Source organism: Phocoena phocoena, chromosome 4 (assembly GCF_963924675.1).
Source record: "Phocoena phocoena chromosome 4, mPhoPho1.1, whole genome shotgun sequence".
In the NCBI taxonomy this organism is placed as follows: domain Eukaryota; kingdom Metazoa; phylum Chordata; class Mammalia; order Artiodactyla; family Phocoenidae; genus Phocoena; species Phocoena phocoena.
This window is the reverse complement of record NC_089222.1, coordinates 50,825,590-50,845,357: the sequence shown is the minus strand read 5'-3', so window position 1 is coordinate 50,845,357 and position 19,768 is coordinate 50,825,590. Positions and strand designations below refer to the sequence as shown.

General features: G+C 42.4%; 1 protein-coding gene across 1 annotated transcript in view; it reads left to right on the top strand.

Annotated features, from left to right (window-relative positions):
- Nucleotides 1–19,768, top strand: part of TNIK (TRAF2 and NCK interacting kinase) — a 414,109-nt gene that overhangs the window by 85,619 nt on the left and 308,722 nt on the right. The window contains exon 2 of the mRNA XM_065876880.1: nucleotides 7,322–7,387. Coding sequence (XP_065732952.1) covers nucleotides 7,322–7,387 — 66 coding nt within the window. The remainder of the gene's footprint in view (nucleotides 1–7,321; nucleotides 7,388–19,768) is intronic.

The following is a 19,768-nucleotide window of genomic DNA, read 5'->3' as shown; positions in this document are numbered from 1 at the left end:
ATAGCTCACGGGCGCAGCCGCTCCGGGGCATGTGGGATCTTCCCGGACCGGGGCACGAACCCATGTCGCCTGCATCGGCAGGCGGACTCTCAACCACTGCGCCACCAGGGAAGCCCTCGGAGCACCTTTTATTTTTCCTGCATGTCTCTTGTCATTGTAATTTAATGACTGTGTATGTGTAGTTATCTGCTTATGTCTATTCCTTCATCAGCCTGGAAACACCAGGAGGCAGGGCCAGTGTACCGCCTGCTTCCACCCCAGACAGTAGGTGCGTGGGAGGGTGCCGGTAGCGCCCAGGGACTGAATAAACCCCATTGTGCAAGGCAAGACCTTTCGCTCCTCAGACCCTCACGTTAGGAGGGAAGGTCAGTGAAAAATGTTTCGAGGGACGTGGCCTGGCTGTGAGTGCAGCATGGACTAGAATTGGGGGTGCTGTGTTGAGTCAGCACGATGGTTCCCAGTGCTCTACTTACTTTGGAATAACGATGGTGTTGAAAAGCCTGAAGGCTCAAGATAAATATGGAAAGTTCTCCTACTGTTCCTGTTTTCTTTGTCCTGTTTTGCTTTTGTAAGCATATGCTTGTCAGTTAGGGCTGAAACCGAACAAATCAGCTGCTAAATATGGTTCTAAGAGAAATAACATTTTGGTCTTTTTAAGGCCCGTGAGTTTGGAGTAAGCACAGTCTTTTAGCAGATGTCAGTAGGGAATCTGTGGGGTAGGCAGTCATTCTGGGAGCCGTATCAGCCGTCCATATTCTGCGAGGGTTTATTTCACCCTGACGCAGAACTGGTGACCTCAAGTGAAAGATCTGGCACAGAACGGCCATGTCTTGAAGAAGAGGAGTTTGGGAGAAGGGTTGTCTAGAGTCTGTACGAGCTCCCAATTTCTCTCTTGATTTCATTTTCAGAGAAGGGGGAAAGGGCTGGGAAGGATATGTATCATCGTTTATGATGCTAAGGAAGTAGTTATCCTAGTTATATATTTAGGTTTGGCTTTTCCAGTCTTTGGGATTTAGTCCAGAGATGTTATTTAGTATTCTGATAAATCCAGTGTCATTCAGGGGACCTGGAAGAATTAAAGTATAACTCAGTGACTGGGAATATTAACTCCTAGATCTTAAATCACTCCACCCTGCTGAGAAGTCAGACTTGAGCCTGCCAATGCCACCTGAATTTCATCAGCTGATAGACGAGAGAATTTATTCCAGCATCCCAGGAGCCCCGAAAAGTTAACGCGTCTTTCCAAGTGTCTCGCTGATTTCTAAAGAGACACTTGTTTGTCCATAAATATCTGACTCTGTTTGTTAAACATGTGGCGATCTTGGTTAATAAACAATCGGTGTTCTTTTACTGGCTTTATGAGTTGAAAATATTTGAAACACACCCTGAATTTTTCTGTAGCATATTCCTTGTGTATTAAATGAATTCTTTTTTCAAAGGGGAAAAGAAAAGGAAGGAAAGAGGTTAATATTTATTGAAGTCCTATTAAGTATCAGGCCCTGAGCTAGTCTACACACTTTCACAGTCTTCACAGTAACCCTGCCTGGGACATACTATTGTTCCCTTTTTAGAGATGGAGAAACTGAGACTCAGGGCAGTTTTGAAACTTGCCCAGGGCTGGAGAGCTAGCAAGTGGAAAATCAAGGGCCGGGAATTCTGATTCTGTGAAGCTGATGGGGTGGTGAGTGGTTAAGGGCCTGGGGTTTGCAGTCTGACCCATCCTGGCTCAGCCACCCATTGTTGGTGTGACCTCGACTTAGTTCTTACTTTCTCTGAACCTCCGTTTCCTCCTCTGTAAAACAAAGAGGAGGACAGCAACCACTTGATAGAGTTGCGATAATTAAATAATCTCTCCATGGAAAGTGCTTAGAATAGTACCTAGCACATAAGTGCTCATGAAATGTTAGTGATTATTGTTATTTTTATTATTATGACTAATCAAATTTGCCTTCATCAGTAACTTGCTGAAAAGTTACAGTTTCTTTCGTGCAACAGCATGTCTTTTGATATGTCGTTATATTTCATTATGAAATAATGTAACCTGCTCTACCATAGAATTAAATGTTCTTTTCAGCCTCTCAGCAAAGGTTAAGATCTGAATAAAGGCATGTGTAGCCAACAGGGATTCCTGACTTTGGTAAATGTCAATGATTTGCTCATTTCTCCTTGGTGTATGTAACCTTCTTCCATGCTGCCCATCCCGGCTTTACGACGAGCCTCTAAGCAAACATGAGAGGGAGGATTAAGCTGATTCTTTTCTCTTACCCTTCCTGTCTTTGGAACATGATCATTAGGCACAGTGTCTTCTCCTTGTTGCATTGCACGTGGCTGCATCCTGACAGCCTGTCTTCTCCACGTACCGGAGGCACAGCTTACAACAATGGCCCTTATGAATTTTCTTTAGAGCTGGGAAGACCATAGGAGCTTATGCATGTGACAGTTTTATGCGGTTGGGAGCCGGGTCAGGGGAGTGAGGAAGGGGCAGTGGCTGGGACAGCTGTGTCTAGATGGAAAAAGAAATGACGTAAGCTTGTTAGACCTTTGGCTCTACATTCTGATCCCATTTTTTGCGACTTCCTCTACTTATATTGTGGAGCATTATGGGACATCAACCTTATTGAGTAAATAGTTATGTCTAGCAGTTGTGTGTTGGACACCATGCTAAGTGCTGGAAACACTAAGATAAATACGCTCCGTGCTTGCTCTCAGGCCATTTGCAATTCATCAAGAGAGAGAAATGGAAGAGGGGACCTCACTGTGTGAGAGCGGTTATCATGGAGCCATGCACAACGTGCTATGGGGGCAGAGAGGCGGGGGCACTAGTTTGAGACAGGCTTCACAGAGGAGGTGTCACACTGGACCTTCAAGGATGGGCTTTGCCTCATAGAGAATAGTAGAAGGAATAATCATGGCGGGCAGACAGTATGAACCAAGGCAGAGAGACATGGCTAAGTGTGATGTGTCAGGGAACTGAGGTTTGAAGCGGTTGGATGTAGCACAAAATGATGGAACGCGAAGCTGGGAATGAAAGCTGGGCCTAAGAATGACAGGACCTTGACTTTCAATTTGAACCACCTTGTGTAGGACTTTAAAGCCTGGTGTGTTGTGTTTAGAAATGTCTATTTTAGAAAGATTGGTGTGAAGGATAGCTTGAAAGGAGGAGAGAACTGATTGAAATAAACAGTCCCAGCAAGAAGATGGTGAGGGCTGTTGTATGAAGAGGGTTGAGTAGACGGATATGGTGGACTTCTGGAGATAAAACCCTTAGTACTTAGTGGACAACAGGAGCATGGAACCTTGGGCTCAGCCAACCTTTAAGGTATGGGCAGGAGAAAGAAAAATCTCTCTGAGAGACTGGATGATGGAAGAGAAAGGAGGGGGTGGATTTCACCAAGAGTGGCGATGCTCAGCAGTGTCAGTGCCTCAGAGGGAACAACCAGGACAGACTGAGAAGAGACCATTACAAACAAGAGATCGAGCTCACTGGTGAGCCAGGAGAAATTACTTTAGAGTCCTGCAAGAATGGAGAACACAGCTGAATGCTTACAACATTCAAGCTATATCAGTATTCCCCAAGAAAGTCTCTGACATTTATATGCATTTGTGTAAGGGAATATTCACAAACATCCAGCTGTCCAGGTACTTGGATTGGGGGAGAGGGAATAGGGAAGCTTAGAGTCAGTGCTAAGTTCAAGTGTCCCTGAACAATAGCTCTGCCTTGTGCTTTCTAGGGTCTCAGAGAGCCCCCTCCTTGCAAACACCATGACTCTAATGGTGCCGTTTTGTCTTGTTACTGTCAGTATACTGTAGAAGGTAGATGCTTGGAGACTTCTCTTCTAGTTCCAAGTGGGTCCTCATTTCTAGCCAGGATGCTTGTAGTGGATGCCATGGTGTGTCACCCAGATTCCCTGTCCACTGCTGAGGTGCTCATTTCCACCTGCTGGGAGTGTAGGTGGCTAGCGATGGTTCTCACCTGGGAATTGTCCTCGGCTGAAGAGTGTCCCTTCACCCAAGATCATAACCTCTGGGATGGGGATGGGGGACAGCCTGCATGCAATGACTAGTCAATGGAGGTGGGGGAAAGAGGCCCCCATGCCTCAAGGTAGGGTAATTCTGAAGAGTCATCCCAACTCCAGAGCTCCTGTGGGAGCAGATGAAGTCTTTGTTCCACTGCATTGCATTGACTTCCTTCATCCGGTCAGTCCAGGCCTTCTTCAGTCACTCCCCACTGGCGTTATGAGGCACATCCCGGTTAACCCTCTGTGTAAATCTCGGTGATTCTCAGAGTCTGTTTCCTGGGGAACCGCCCTAATTTGATGACTGTTTCCGGTTTGGTTGCTTACCCAAGGTGGGATGCCAATCAAACTCTGTAGTCCCTCTGACTTTTGCTTCTGAGCCCGTTGATGTATCCAGTGGGAAGAGCCTCTCTCCCAGCAGCTGGAATGAAAGTCTTGGCATTGAACCTTCTTGGCTCCGACTGGCCGGACCAATATGCCTATGAATGGACTATTTGAGGAGAGGAAGGAACCTGGGAGTCAGCTGCCTGGCTCGTATTGAGACCTGCCCATTACATCCCAGCCCTGAGGAGAGGTCTGTGAGGTGGGGCGATCCCTGGGTGCAGAAGTGGGTCCCGCTCTGCACCTCCCTCTCCTGCCACCCTGCTTACGCTTCCCGGGCTCCTTATGGCAGCTGGTACTCACCATCCTACATCTCCTTTCTTTTGTTCATTTTTTTTTTTAGTCAAGAAAAATGAATGTTGAAAACACAATTGAGGGGCTTCCCTGGTGGCGCAGTGGTTAAGAATCTGCCTGCCGGTGCAGGGGACATGGGTTCGAGCCCTGGTCCGGGAAGATCCCACATGCCGCGGAGCAACTAAGCCCGTGCGCCACAACTGCTGAGCCTGCGCTCTAGAGCCCGCAAGCCATAACTGCTGAGCCTGTGTGCCACAACTACTGAAGCCCGCGTGCCTAGAGCCCGTGCTCCGCAACAAGAGAAGCCACCGCAATGAGAAGCCCGTGCACTGCAAGGAAGAGTAGCCCCCGCTCACCACAACTAGAGAAAGCCCGCGTGCAGCAACGAAACCCAATGCAGCCAAAGAGAAATAAACAAATAAATAAATATTAAAAAAAGAAAACAACACACAATTGAGATATTTCAAGCAAATGTAGGACCTCTCTTGAAATTTGTTGCAGAAACACCACTGCACAAACAAACTACTGGGAAGCACAGCTTAGAAACAAACAGCAGCTGCCACCACTTGTGGGCTACTTCTCCCCCTTTTCCTCATTTCCTTCTAATCCCATTCATAATAAAACCTGCTGCTCTAATGGCCTAGTAGTTTAACAAACACGATTTTTCTTTCCCATCTTGAGGCACCTCCCAGGTGGCCTTGACAGTGACTTTTAGCTCTGGGGTCTCCGTCTGCAGAGCTCTAGGTCCTTTTCCCATGTTTTCCTGTCTCATGGTTCCATCTGGGATGATGTCCACAGCTCCCTGACCAGGTGGGGCATAGCTGGAACTTCTGGACTTCTCCATCTGTCGGGACATGAGTCTGGAGTGGGGTTTCTTGCCTTCCTGTCTTTATAGCAATGGATAATGCTAATTGCAGTCTTTGTGAGTGACTAAGTGCTTCAGCTGTTGCTATTTTGTCCTATTTTTTTCTTTTTTAATTTGTTTTCTATGTGAGATTTTTGAAGACACAACACAAAGGGCTATTCTTGGGCCTGATTTGCTGAAGACTGTCACTTTAAAGAGCTCTAACTTGTCACCTCCAACTCATTTGTCCCCTTCCCTGTGAATAGCAGCCCCTCTCCCTTTAAATGCTACTAGAGGTGTGGGATTCCTCAGCTTAAAAATGATTCCTGTCAGATATTAGGTTTGCTGACTACATGCAGGTGTGGTGCTAGGCCCTCACTTACTCTTCCCCAGAGCTCTGCTGGGTAGATGTCCTCCCCGTTTTATCTGCGTGGAGACTGAGTTGCTCTCCCAGGGGAGAGATCTGGGATCACGCCGCCAGACAAGGCAGAGCTGGGGCTCGGCCCAGGCCTGTCTGAAGCTAAAATCCAGGCTTTCCCCCGCCTGATTCTCAGTCACCGTCACACCATATGGCAGTGCTCTGTAAACCTGTTGACTGGAGAGGGGAAATGCTTTTTAGGCCAGAGGCTGACGTTTTTTTCATTTGTCCCCCAGAGTTTTTTTTAAAGTGAGTTCGTGCCTAACATTTAAAAACGAGATCTCACATGAAAGAAAATGTTCAGTTTTTCTTCAAAAAAATCTTCAGACCTGGCAAGACTGCGCTCATAGGTTGACATGACAACGATTGGTTCCAGCTGGCCCCCCTGCCCCCCAAAGGGGACGTGACTTCCTCAGTTTGTCACAGGCCCCTGCGGTCCCCTCACTCTTTTCCGTTACTTGCCCGGCCTCTGTGGACATGGATGTTTGTGATTCGTGAGCTAGGCCTTTAAAGAAATCATTTCTGTCCAGTTAGGAATCAGAGGAGGCCAAAGGCACTTTCTGTCTCTGAGTTGAATCTCATAGGCTTTGATTTTTCTTTTCGACTTTTGGGGATGGTAATTCGATAATAATATCCACGATTATTGGGTATTTATTGAGCGCTCTAACAGAGCTGACTCTGGAGGGTTAGCAGACACCTGTTTGGTGCTAAGAACTTGCATAGTTCTCCAGTTTCCTTTGCATTCTAGATCCTGCCCGGGACTCTCCAGGTCCTGCAGGAACTGGAGGCCAGGCCGCAAAAGCGTACTTAGCAGAGGCAGCATTGTCGAGAGGGGAGATGAATCCAGAGAAATACTTTCTGAGAGAGGAAGTTAGGTTGATTCCATTTTCTCTTGGAAACTGTTGACTTCTGCAGGGAAGATTGCCCCACAACACAGGAGCACTCCTTTCTGAACTGCCAGTGTTCGACACAATGAGCAGCTCAGAAATGTCAAACAGAAGAATCTTCAAAATTGGAACCCCTTCAGGATGGTGAGCCTTTCAGTTTAGCCCGAGGTACCTACCAGTGTATTTCCATTTGACAGTGAGAAATGCATTAATTCTTTTTTAAAATTGTTTCAACGAAGTCTTGTTTCCTTTTGTCTGATTTAAACACATCTCATAGAAATGTAAAATAGAAACAAATAGATTTTGACTCATTTCATAGCCGCAGCTGAATTAAATTTTAATGCTCTTTAATATTAACATATGAGAGCCCCCCCAAAAGCTAAAGTTGTTATTTATTTGCTTATTTTAAATGCGTATTTGCTTTTGATTAAGACAACGGCTAGAATATCGTTTTGACCTTTTATTGTTTATTTTCTTTCAGGATCCTGCAGGGATCTTTGAATTGGTGGAACTTGTTGGCAATGGAACATACGGACAAGTGTATAAGGTAAGTTCCTTGAGCTTGAACATGGCTTATGTGTGGTTTCGGTTCATGAATGCAGAATAGCAGTGCTGTCTGTTCTCACTCATACATGTCTCATAACAGATTTAAAATGACATAATATACTTGTTAATTGACTCTCCATCTTTTTAAATGTATCTGTAGTCCCACTGCCTAAACTGGATTCCGGGATTTGGGCATTTCCCTTCATTATATATTATAGAGCTTATAGCTGACACATGCATTCTGATGGTGCATATATGAAGCTCTTTAAATGTTTCGTTTCTTTACTTTAATCACTGCCAGAACTGGTTTTCAAAGGCGCGAAGGATGCTATTTACTTTAGAAATTTAAGCTATTAAAGTATCACAGCTGGAAAAGTAGATTTGTTACTGGGCTAGGGCATGAGTTAAATGAATTTAGTGGACAATGTTAGGAGAAAACTGGCCACCTCACAAAGAAAGGCCTAATGGCAGCAACGACTCTTACAAGATAGGAAATACTTAAAAGTTAAACTTGAGCTGAGATTGAGCTGAGGAATGAAAAGTTCTTCTCTCCTTTTTACTAAATTTTTACTTACAAATTCACTCCAAACATGCTTTTAAAACATATTTTCTCCCAGAAAATGATCTGAAAAAGTGATTATTTAGAAAAGTGGGTTGATTCTCCTGATTATCAAAAGAAAATGGAAATTAACTTTTTGGACTAAAGCTCAGGGGGTTTTAGTGAATGAGCTATTGAAATACATGCCTTCAAAACAAACCAACTGTTTCCGCATGATTATTTCAAGGGAAATATCCATCACTTTCTAGCGTGGTAGTGATATGGGATGGCATTTTCACTACAAATTCTCTCTTGTTGTTCTATTTTTTAAAAATTACTTCTTTGAGTCCTAAACTTCTCTTAGTTGATTAAAATTATTGTAGAAGTCATCCAGATTGTAATATTTCCGATTCTACAGAATGTCAAAAGTATATGTGTGTATATATATATAAATACTTAGGCCTTTATTTACCAGGAGGTACCCTTTGGTGTCCACTCCAGGGGGAAAATTTCTCTCTTGCAAGAAATGATTATTTCCTAAAATGTCAACTCCCTGCAATTAGACAGAATGTAGTCTACTCCAGCTGTTCACTTGACACTGATCCTGTCTGACACAAGAAAGAAAGGTGTCTCAGCAAATGCTTTTAAGTACTTTCAGTGAAGATAATCAGGTTGGAAGGTTGTGCTGTTGCATTTTGAGAAGTTGGATTGAACTTGTGAATTAATGTGAGCTTATGAATTAAGCCCTGATTTATGTAGAGAATTACTTCTGATTTGCTGTCAATTTGGAGAAGCAACTCTGTATAATGCTGTTGGTTTTATAGTGCCATTCCATTGTCCTGTGCTTCCCACCTGTAGAATACACATCTGGGAGATGATTCACAGCTTTGTCCACTCATCTAAGAGGTGGACTGTATACACTCTTGCAAGGGAGGATAACAAAGAGATAAGGATTCTCAATTAAGGATGAGAATGTTTGGAAAATCCAAAATTAGCCCTAATTTCTTGTTACTTGAAAAAAAAAAGAAAAGGAAACAAGTTGCAGGAGGTCTCAGATCTTCAGAGAGGAAAGAAATTGGCCAAGTACGTTGTTAACACTATTGTTCTAAAGGGTGCCCTTCTCTTAGAGGTTGATACAGAAATTTGGCTTCTCTCAAGCTGAGGGGAGACTGCAAAGATGGCCATGGTGATAACATTGGACTTTGAGACAGGAGGCTTGGTTTCTTTTACCAGCCCTATGTATTGTTTTGTGGTACAGCAGCTTTTCTGTACATTAGTCAAGTGGGAGTGTTTGCTATAAATGTTTTGGGGACTTGGAATGATTTACTTGAAGGATTAATCCTCCATACCCAGCTAAGGGTTTGGTTTCTAGACGACCCAGATGATATTAGGTGGCACCCCCTCAAGAACAGAGACACCTGGGTTTTCTGGGTCACTAATCCAGTCCTGCTGTTACTCTGAGCCCTGAAGGATTAAAGCTTAATAAACTGCAAAACCTGAACTCAAATACACGTGAACCCAAAGAGAAATAATTTAGGAAGTGATTGTCCACATTATAGGTTATATTTAACTTTTATGGAATAGGTATATTTCTAAAATAGTGTAAACATAAATATAAATTTTAAAGCCCTAGGAACAGATTTCTATACCAAAAAAGTCTGTGATAAATACTTTCTTTACATTAAATATTAAATCTTTGATTTTAGTTTTTTGTAACCCTGGCTTTTGTTGTTCCTGGATTTCATAAAATGAGGTATAATTTTATGTACAATTATACAGATGTAGCCTTTCTTTTCTGGAAAGATTCTTATAAGTTTCTTTTAATAAGCTGTCCTAAGAGAGTCATAATATAATTTTATTTACAAGTAATTTTCAAGAAGTAGACTTAATTCAATACACAAAAACTATATGTAGATATTAAGAGAGTATTTCTTGAAGTATATCTTCATATAAGCCACTTAAATCTAGATGTGGAAACATATTTTATATAAAGGTCATTAACAACATTTAGCTTTTCAAAGTTGCTTCTAGCCTTACTCCCAAGTCTAGCTTGGTCTGTCTCTCCTTGGAAGGTTAGATTTGTTTATCATTTTGGCCCCAGGTGGTCAAGTGGTAGTTCAGTATCTGTTTTTTGCTTTATTTTCTACACAGATTGCATAAATAATGAAGAGTAAAGAGGCTCTGTCAGCGTTTTTTATGAGGAAATCATCTTCTTGGGCCTATGGCTCCCATGAAAAAAACGAACCAACCAAAGGCCACATACCCGTTTGCTAAAGGCTTTGGCTATTTATTGGCATGCCACTTATTGGGACCTAATGGAATCCAGACACATTTTTGTTAAAATAGAGTAATTATTTTAATAGGTCCAAATAATTGTTTAATGTTTATTGCTAAAACACCATTAAATCTTAGCCACAGATTTTAAAAATGAATGTTAGTCTATCCTGTTTCTTAATTTGCCCTTTGGAACTGTATATTGGTTATTGCAGAGATGGAGATGTACTTTATTCTGGGGTGACAACGTGAATTGGGAATATGGTGGATTCCTCAGTATCTCTCAGGTTTCTCTTAAAACCTCCTCTAGGTTGTAAAGTATGAAGTAAAGAGGCCATATTGGTGGTTATAGTACTTGTTGAGAGAGAACACTGTGACTGAGTGTGTGTGTGTGTGTGTGTGTGTGTGTGTGTTTTCAAAGGGTTTCATAGGCCCTTATAGGTCATCTAGCCCAATCATGCCTCTGCCAGCGTCTGTTCAGCCCATCCTTGATCACCTCCACTTGTGCGGGATTCATTACCTCCCAGTCATTCCATTTGCCTGCAATTTCCTTTGAATGTTCATTATCACGTTGGGCCAAGATTCTCCCTTCCTAAAATGTTTACCAGTTCAAGCTCCTTTCACTCCCTCGGAGCTATTTAAAAAAATAAATGTAATCTTCTTCCACAAGAACATAGTCCTTCAGATATTTGAAGAAGACTTCTCCCTTCTTCCCCCAAACACATACTTGTGTCTCCTCATCTCCAGTCAATGTAGCCACAGTTGCTGAATTAATTCTTCGTATGACTTAGACTTGAGGTCCTTCATTATCCTGGCTTCTGCCCTGAAACGATTCTAATATATTAATAAAAATAATCCTTCATACTTTAAAATAGTGTTCTATGTCATGAAACATTTTGTATGTATTATCTGATTTCTGATTTAATTTCAATAATAATTTCACGTGAACCTTTTTCTCACCTCAGCATCTTTCTAGTAATAGTTTCTTCTGTCTAGAGCACTTGCCCCTCAACCCTCTCATGGCTAGCTTTCTCTCCTTCAGGTCCCAGCTCAAATGTTACCTGCTCAAGGAAACCACTTTTCATCCTTGTATCTAATAGAGCCAGCCACTGCCACTGCCTCCCTCCTCCCAATGACTTTCTCTGTCAACTTGTTTTTTTGTCTTCATGGCATTGCCACTCTCCGAAAGTATTTTACTTCTTTGTTTATGTATATATTAAACAATTTAAATGCATAATAAGGAAAAAATAAGGGTAGGGACCTAGTCCATCTAACCATCACTGTATCCCCCATCTGGTACATAGATGGTGACCTGTGTGTGGCCCAGAATTGAGCTCTGTTTTCCTTGATAATTCTATTTATATTCATTCCCAGTTTTTTCAGCATTTCCCATAAAATGTCAGTCTGCTTACTTCAGATGTGCATATTTGGACAAAAGTCATCAACAGAATTCTCTTCCTGATTTTTATGGTAGGGGTGTGGATTTTATGTTTAATTATTGATAATCTGTAGAAGCAAGACACATGCTGGAAATTTACAAATGAGGCAAATCAATTTTCTGGGGTTCACCCTCCTGGAAGAGGTTCCCAGAGTTTACTATGCAAAACAAATATTTGAGAAATGATTAAAAATCTAGATTTCCAGGCCTAACCTCTCAAATTTTGATTCAGTAGGTCTGGCTGGGGTCCAGGAATCTGCACTTCTAATAAGTGTATGGGTTCATTCTGATGTTCAGGGCCCTGGGGCCACACCTCCAGAGACTCTGCAAAAATGATTGTAGATTATCCTGTTGTAGGACCACTTGAGTGAATGTTAATCCTAATGGTTTTTTGTAATCATTTACTGTAGGGTTTTTGTGCCGACTCTAACATGCATAAACTGAGAAAAGTAAAAACGCGCAAAGATCTGGACCTGAGATGTGATGCCAGCCAGTTCTGACATACTCATTCTGAGACTTGACATTTGCTGTTTTTATTTGACATGCTTGTGATTACAGTTTAAGGTGGTTTCTGAGTAATTCAACTCAAGACCTGACAATTGATACGGTCAAAAACTGACCTGGCATAGACAGAAGAATCTGAGCCTGTTGCAGACTTCCTTAAATATATATATTGTGATCTCTTAATAAATTTTCTGTTGAAGTGAGACAAAACATTTTAATAGTAGGTTTATTGATAGTCTTGCTATGGAGGTGATTCTATGACATATTCAGGATGCAATGTAGCTTTTCATATTCTGTTCTAATGAATCATGAATTATACTATTCACTTCTTGTTTGGTAAGGAGTGAGTATGGGAGAATGTTGTGTTTCTTAAATAATAGTGGCATTTGTTTTTTAAACAAAAATTCAAATATAAAGAATACATTTTTTCACATTTGTTGAGTGCCCGTGACAAAAGCCCTGTGCTTTGTGTGGGAAGAATGCAGAGCCAACCAAGGTGGTTCCTACTCTAAAAAGTGTGCAGTCAGATTAACTAATTAGTTAATGTTTAGTTAGCATGCTTACTGTGTGCTAAAGCTCTTCCTATATGGTGTCTTAGTTACTCATGATTTTATAGGGGAGGAAACTAAAGCACATTTATTAAACCACATTATCCCTTCAAGGCGGAGTTTCTCAGCCTTGGCACTGGCTTGAGAAACATTGGGGTCAGATAGCTCTTTGTTGTGGAGGTGCTGTCCTGTGCATTGTAGGATGTTTAGCAGCATCCTTGGCCTCCACCCATGAGATGCCAGTGCACCCCGAAGTCCTGACAATCAGAAATGTCTCCAGACATTGCCAGCTGTCTCCTGAGGGGCAAAGTTCTCCGCAGCTGAGGACCACTTCTCTAAGCGTAAGAGAAAATAGCAAAAACTCTTAAAATTGATGTGCAAACAGAGACAGTGGGAGCGTAGAATATAGAGCAATATGAGTCAGAGTGGGGACCTGGATGAATTGTGGGAAGGGGATTTGGAAAGAGCTTAGAGGCCTTGGCATGTGCATATGTTGGGGTATAATTTAACATTTTCGTAAGTGGAAAGGAGTGTAATGGAAAGGACTTAGGAGCAGGACTGAGCTGGCATCCAGTCTGTTTTTGCCTCGTTCTAGTTTTGTGAAGATGGCCAACTTGCTCTCTGAGTAACAGTACTGTTAGTAATAGTACAGTGTAGGGTTGTTATGAAGACTAAAGTGTAATGTGTGTGGAATCCCTCAGCCCAGTGCCTGACACATAGTAGTCACTCAGCAACCTTTTCTTCTTCCCAAACACATGCACCAGGGGGAGCCTAGCTTACCAGCTGTTTCCTTGGTCTTGGTTTTGCAGAAGAGTTTCTGATGTGCAGGAAGCATTCATAGAAGATGAGGTCAGAAACACACACATCTTTGTGCTTCACCTTCTACCTTTGAGTTCTTGGTTTTTTTATGTATGTTCAGAATTGCATTATTTATATTAAATCCAACTCTTAATTCTTCTTTATGGCATTGGATGATATAATTGCCATTCAGATACTATAGTTGGTCTTTGTTTAAAGAAAGCCAATTTCTCAATAATTTGTAAGAAGAAGTAGATTATTAGAGGACGTAAGAAGAATTGGGTGTAGCACTCTGGGATTTTACTGAGGTGAGAGTGAGTCTTAAATAATTATATATTTTACAAATTTTGGGGGAAGAATCGACAGTTTTTCCCCTTAAGATTGTGCAAGATCTAAGTAGAGAGCCCTTTTTATGAGATTTGTAAGGAGAGTGGGGTAGTAAGGACCTCACTTAGGAACTGAGGATCTGTCTTTATGGGTTTGGCTCTACCTCTAACTTGCTGTAGCTTTGAGCTTGCCATATCACCACTTAGAGCTTCAGGTTTTCTCATCTGTAAAATGAGGATAAAAATGCCTTTCCTGGGCTTCCCTGGTGGCGCAGTGGTTGAGAGTCCGCCTGCCGATGCAGGGGACACGGGTTCGTGCCATGGTCCGGGAAGATCCCACATGCCGTGGAGTGGCTGGGCCCGTGAGCCATGGCTGCTGAGGCTGCGCGTCCGGAGCCTGTGCTCTGCTATGTGAGAGACCACAGCAGTGAGAGGCCTGCGTACCACAAAAAAAAAAAAAAAAAAGCCTTTCCTGATATATCCCATCAGGTTACTGTGAGACTGAAATGAATTAAGGACTATGAAAGTACTTTGTTAAATTTAAACTGCTATGTCCACTTAAGGTTTGATTATTGCTATTGTCTTTTATTTTATTACAAGGTAGGTGGCAGAGTCCTGTATACAGGGACTAGGGAAGCTTAATCCTGAGTCAACCTTTCTCTTCTTCATCCTTGTGCCCATTAAGCTGTGTGTTACCAAGTACATGAAAGTCCCCTCTGGGTGGCCTGACCCCAGCTACAGATTCATTCTTGCACCCCTTCTGTTTTGTGATCTTCAGGCAAACAGGGTCATTGGATTGAGTGGAGGTCTCTCTGGCTTTGCCTTTGCCTCACTGACATTTGTTAGCTAGACAGTCACATTTCTCAAAGTGTGTTCAGTGGAACCCCAAGATCAGCTCTGTGAAAAAAGAATAGAGTGACAAAAGAGGTTTCATAGTGCTCCTAACCATCCCTTACTCTTGAATATTAGCATTTATAGTACTTTGTTCTACCCAATATTTTCCCAGTTTATTTAACTGTGGAATCTCCCCTTTCCTCTCCTTACCCAAGTAACTGCTTTTAATGCCTCTTGGAACTATTCCATAGAACACAGAAAATCAGGATGGCTTATGTCCAGGTACCATAGCTGAGTGCCCATCTCCCCATTGCCACAGGCTCCGTATCACCCTTTGCATCAGGGGCATTTTGTATAAAACATGGCTGCAGGTCTATCTTTCCTGTTTCCCTATAAACCAGGCTCTTGGGCCAGGTCTAGTATGTCAATCACCTTTAAAAATAATTTTCATACTGTTTATAGTAACAGATTATCTATTAAAATTGATATAGCCCAAGGGTACTAGTTGGTTTCATTCAATTAAAAAAAGTTGTACCTGCCAAAAATACCCAAGCACTATTTTTCTAGGAGCACAGAAATTGTGATTTTTGACATCAAATAGACATGTCTCTAAGATGCTGTAGCACATGCAAAGCATTGTTCTTCGTCATAGGTTCATTTGACTATGGCTAAGACTTTAGGATTATTTAGTTATTATTATATAGTTTCAGAAGGTACTTTCATTGCAGTTAGCCAGAATTATAGGTAACAATTTTACTCCTGCCCCACAGTAGAATCATTTACCCTTGAAATGGGTTGGCTTGATGAGCTTTTCATAAATCCCCATGTTGTTTGCATCTCCTTTGGCTCAAGACGATGTCACCTCATGCTGTGACTGTTGGGTGTAATGAATTAGATAGCTGCCATGTAAGCACAGAGGGAAGACCTTTGTGAGCCTGTGTGCCATATGCATAAGGAAGGTCACTTTCTCCGCTGGGTGGCGAGACCTCCGGAGTTGCTACTAAAACTTGCCACAGGGGACTTTGTAGGATTTCTTTTTGCTACTAGTGTTTCTCAGCCCTCACTGTTTATGGAAATCATCTGGATAGCTTTGAAAAACTAAACATATCTGGACCCTTCTCTAGAGATTTGGTTCTAGTAGGTCTGGTGTAGGACTGTGTAAAGCTAGTTTCCAGCACTTCCCAGATGCTTCTGATGCAAAGCCAGAATTGAGCTCCACTGGGCTAAGGTATTGCCTCTCAGGTAGCTTACAGGATCTTTTTGGTGTCTTTGCCTTTGGGGAGGAGTCTCTTCCACTCTTATCTCTATCCTGGGGTTTTGTTTACCTTGTTTGTTCATTTATTCAACATCAGCCTTTAGTATAAGCATCTATTATCGGCTTGGCACATGTGTGCCACCTTTCCTTAGAAGTGTTTAGATTACTTTAGTTCAAAATTCTTCCCTTCCATCTCATATCAGTGAATTACCAAATAACTTGGTGCACAGCACCCTGGTGATGTGTAGTTTATAGATCTCGCAACACCCTTCATGATTTGGTGATTATAAGGCAGTCTCAAGTAATTAAACAATCAATAGTTACTATGTAATTATTATTTGGGTCTTTTTTGTAACCTGTGAAATGAAACTCGGTCAGGATTACAGGCACAGAATTTAGGGCCATACACAGTTGTAACTCTTTAGACATGGGAAACATTTGAGACTCTCTTAAAAAGAATACTTAATTGGGGCCCTGGATTAAATTTCTTATCTTTGTGGTTTAACCTCAAATATAATTTTATTAAGTCTACTTGGATATTTTGCAAATGCAAAAACAAGTATCTACTCTTTGGCAAGCAAGTGCGTGTTCTTTATTAAGTAGGAGCCCTGCTCGGTGGTGAGAATCTGGAATGGGGGAGGGAAACCTTGCCTGGGCCTCCAAATCGGGCAGAGTACAGCCTCTTCTGTCGAGTGCTGTGGCCTTGGGCATTGCTTCTGATTTTGGTCCTGTTGCTTACTTTCCCAGGCAATGCACAGAACTGCTGTGTGTTTTGTTCCCATCTACGACAAAGGAAGAGAGGATAGCAGCTGGCTCACCGAGAACTCTTAATAAATACAAAATAGCTACCATAATAATAATGATAATAACGAGATCATCTTTCTAGACTGCAGGGAAGAGTTATGAATTAAATTATGTGAAGAGCTCAGTCTCCTTTAGGGGGAAGGTGCTCTATGGTTTTAGAAAACTTGCCCATGATTACATAATATAGCCGGTTGGGACATATAGCCTTTGGCAGGTCACTAGCATGTTCCAGATGATGCTTTTCTTTAGAGTATTTCTTGAGAAATTCAGTTTTGTCCTGGGCATCACGTTCAGGAACGCAGTAGGAGGCTCTCAGCTGAATTTACTAGAAATCTTACTACTTTTTCATTTTGCCTCTTTCTTTCTCTCTCCCTCTCTCCTTCCCCCACCCTCTCTTATTGTGCTAAAATATCCATGCCATAACATATCGTTCAGTAGCATTAAGTACATTCACATTGCTGTGCAACCATCGCCACTATCCAAATCTAGAACTTTTTCACCATCCCAAATTGAAACTCTGTACTCAGTAAACAGTAATTCCCTACTGCCCACTCCCCCTCTTTGCCCCAGCCTCTGGTCTTCCTTTTCAAAAGTATTCCCAGTAAACTTAATTGTAGAAGTGATGGTTTCCTGGAGAGTTTCTTTTAACACCTGCTCTCCAACAAGGCCGGAAGGGTCCTGCACATCTGCGTGTCCGTGTGTCTGTGTTCCTCAGGATGACTCACTGACTGCTTTATCCTCCAGGTGACTGACTGCCCAGCACCTGCAGAGCAGCATCTTCTTCCAGGAAGCTGAAACCGGCTGAAGGCCTTGACTTTTTTAGCCTGTTTATGTCTAAATAAAATGATCCTTCTCAGGTGGAGGTAGAAGTAGAGGTAGAGGTCAATCAATGTGCAAACATTTTCTATGAATCCTAACACAGTGTTGTTAATGTTTTCTCTATTAAACTGGGCTGTGATTTTTTTTTTTTTTTTTTTGTGGTACGTGGGCCTCTCACTGTTGTGGCCTCTCCCATTACGGAGCACAGGCTCCGGACGCGCAGGCTCAGTGGCCATGGATCACGGGCCCAGCCGCTCCGCGGCATGTGGGATCTTCCCGGACCGGGGCACGAACCTGTGTCCCCTGCATCGGCAGGCGGACTCTCAACCACTGTGCCACCAGGGAAGCCCTGGGCTGTGATTATTTTTAACACACTTTTATAATGAGATTCCCCTTTACCTTTAAATGTAGCACCTGTTTTCTCTTTCAGTAAGTAAATTTTTTTTTTCTTCCATATGAAACTCCAGTATTTCATACGACAGCAGAATGTTCTGGAAGAAGGTGGTCAGGGTGTCCCCGATGCAGCTGTCCTTTCTCCAGTGCGCCACTCCCCTGCACCCCTCCTGCATCCATCCACAGAGCAGATGAGGTCCCCAGGCCCAGATTCCTCAGGACGCGACCTCTGTCTCCCTGTCCAGCCTTGTGTTGGGCGGATCCTGACTCACGCGTGCGCAGTGCTATCACAGTGCTAGCAGTTTCCGTGCCACCTCTCCCTGTCCAGCCTTGTGCTGGGCGGATCCTGACTCACGCGTGCGCAGTGCTATCACAGTGCTAGCAGTTTCCGTGCCACCTACCCGACAGCCTTAACCCTTGGCTCAGGAGCACCCCTCCTTCTCTGCACCCTGGGACACTGGCTGACCTCTCCTCATCATCCTGCCCTCACTGTTTTGTAATGTTCTGTCTGGCTGTTTCCACTCTAAACTCAGAGCTCCTTGAGTTCCGGAACATTGCTTTACTTTTTCTCTAGCGCCAATACAGAGTAGATGGTTAAAAGTATCAACTTTAAAAGAAAGGCTACCACTTTCACGTTCCGCTGAGCTTGGAATGCCCTATCTCAGTGGAATATGTGTCATTTTTGCTTAATCTCAACTGTTGAAACATATACATCAAGGAGACTGACCCTCAATATAATATTTAATACTAGCCAACAGCTGCTAAATACTGATAAGTTACATCAAAACGGTGTCCACCTACCATGCATTATAACAGAAAAAAAATAGGATAAGAAAAAAACTGTTTCGCCTTCTTTTTGAAACTGGTTTCGCCTTCTTTTTGAAACTGGCTATTAGATCATGGACATGATCTAAAACTGTCCCTGTGGCTAAATAGCTACAGGCTGTTTAAACTTGTAAAGACCCTGTTACACACTTCTGGGAACAGAGGTGGGTTTTCTTAGGTTTTCCTTTTGCTCCCCTGTCTCCAGGACTGTGGAATTGAACATCAATATTGATGATTATAACAATTTTTATAAAACCTTCATCTTCATTATTCTATTTGACCTCCACAGTATCCTCACAAGTGAGATAGAAGGGATATGATTATCCCTGTTTTAAAGTTGAAGAAGTTAGGTCTCAGTTTATAAATGACTTTCCTGAGGTCAACAAGTAGGCTATAGAGCCTGACTCGTGGTCACATAGCCTAAATTCTCTCAGCTCCACACACAAGTTCCCCAGAAGGAAATCTGGGGCGAGAGCAGGGGATAGAGAATCCCCCTAGATGTTTGGCAGGGATTGGTTTTGCCCTGCTCTCGCATTGCATGTTTAGAATTCATTTCAAGTAGATCCCTGATAAGTCTGAATATATAATATAAAGCAGTGATGACATAACTTGTTTCAATATATAGTTGGTCTAATCTTTATATCCAAAATACTGAAAGGTGATTGATGGTTGGGTAATTAATCACTGGTTTCTTACACTATGTTTTTATACAACAAGCAAAATTGCTATTTCCCCAGAAAGATAAGAAGGGAATTCTTTTCCATCTACAAAAAGGAACTTGGGCTTGTTACATTTTACAATGTAAAATGCTGCTGTGCTGGTCATCTGAGGGAGTTGGTTGCTTCTTTTCTCATGACTTGTTTTTGGTGGGAGGGGGCAGGAATAGCATATTTCTAGACGTCTTCAAAAATCAGCTCCAATATCCAGGTGCGTGATTTTCCCCCCAAAAGACTCTGCAATCAGACTGGAGCTTGATAAATGTTTGTTGAATTGAATTGATTTATTCTCTCAGCTGCAGTCGTGTAC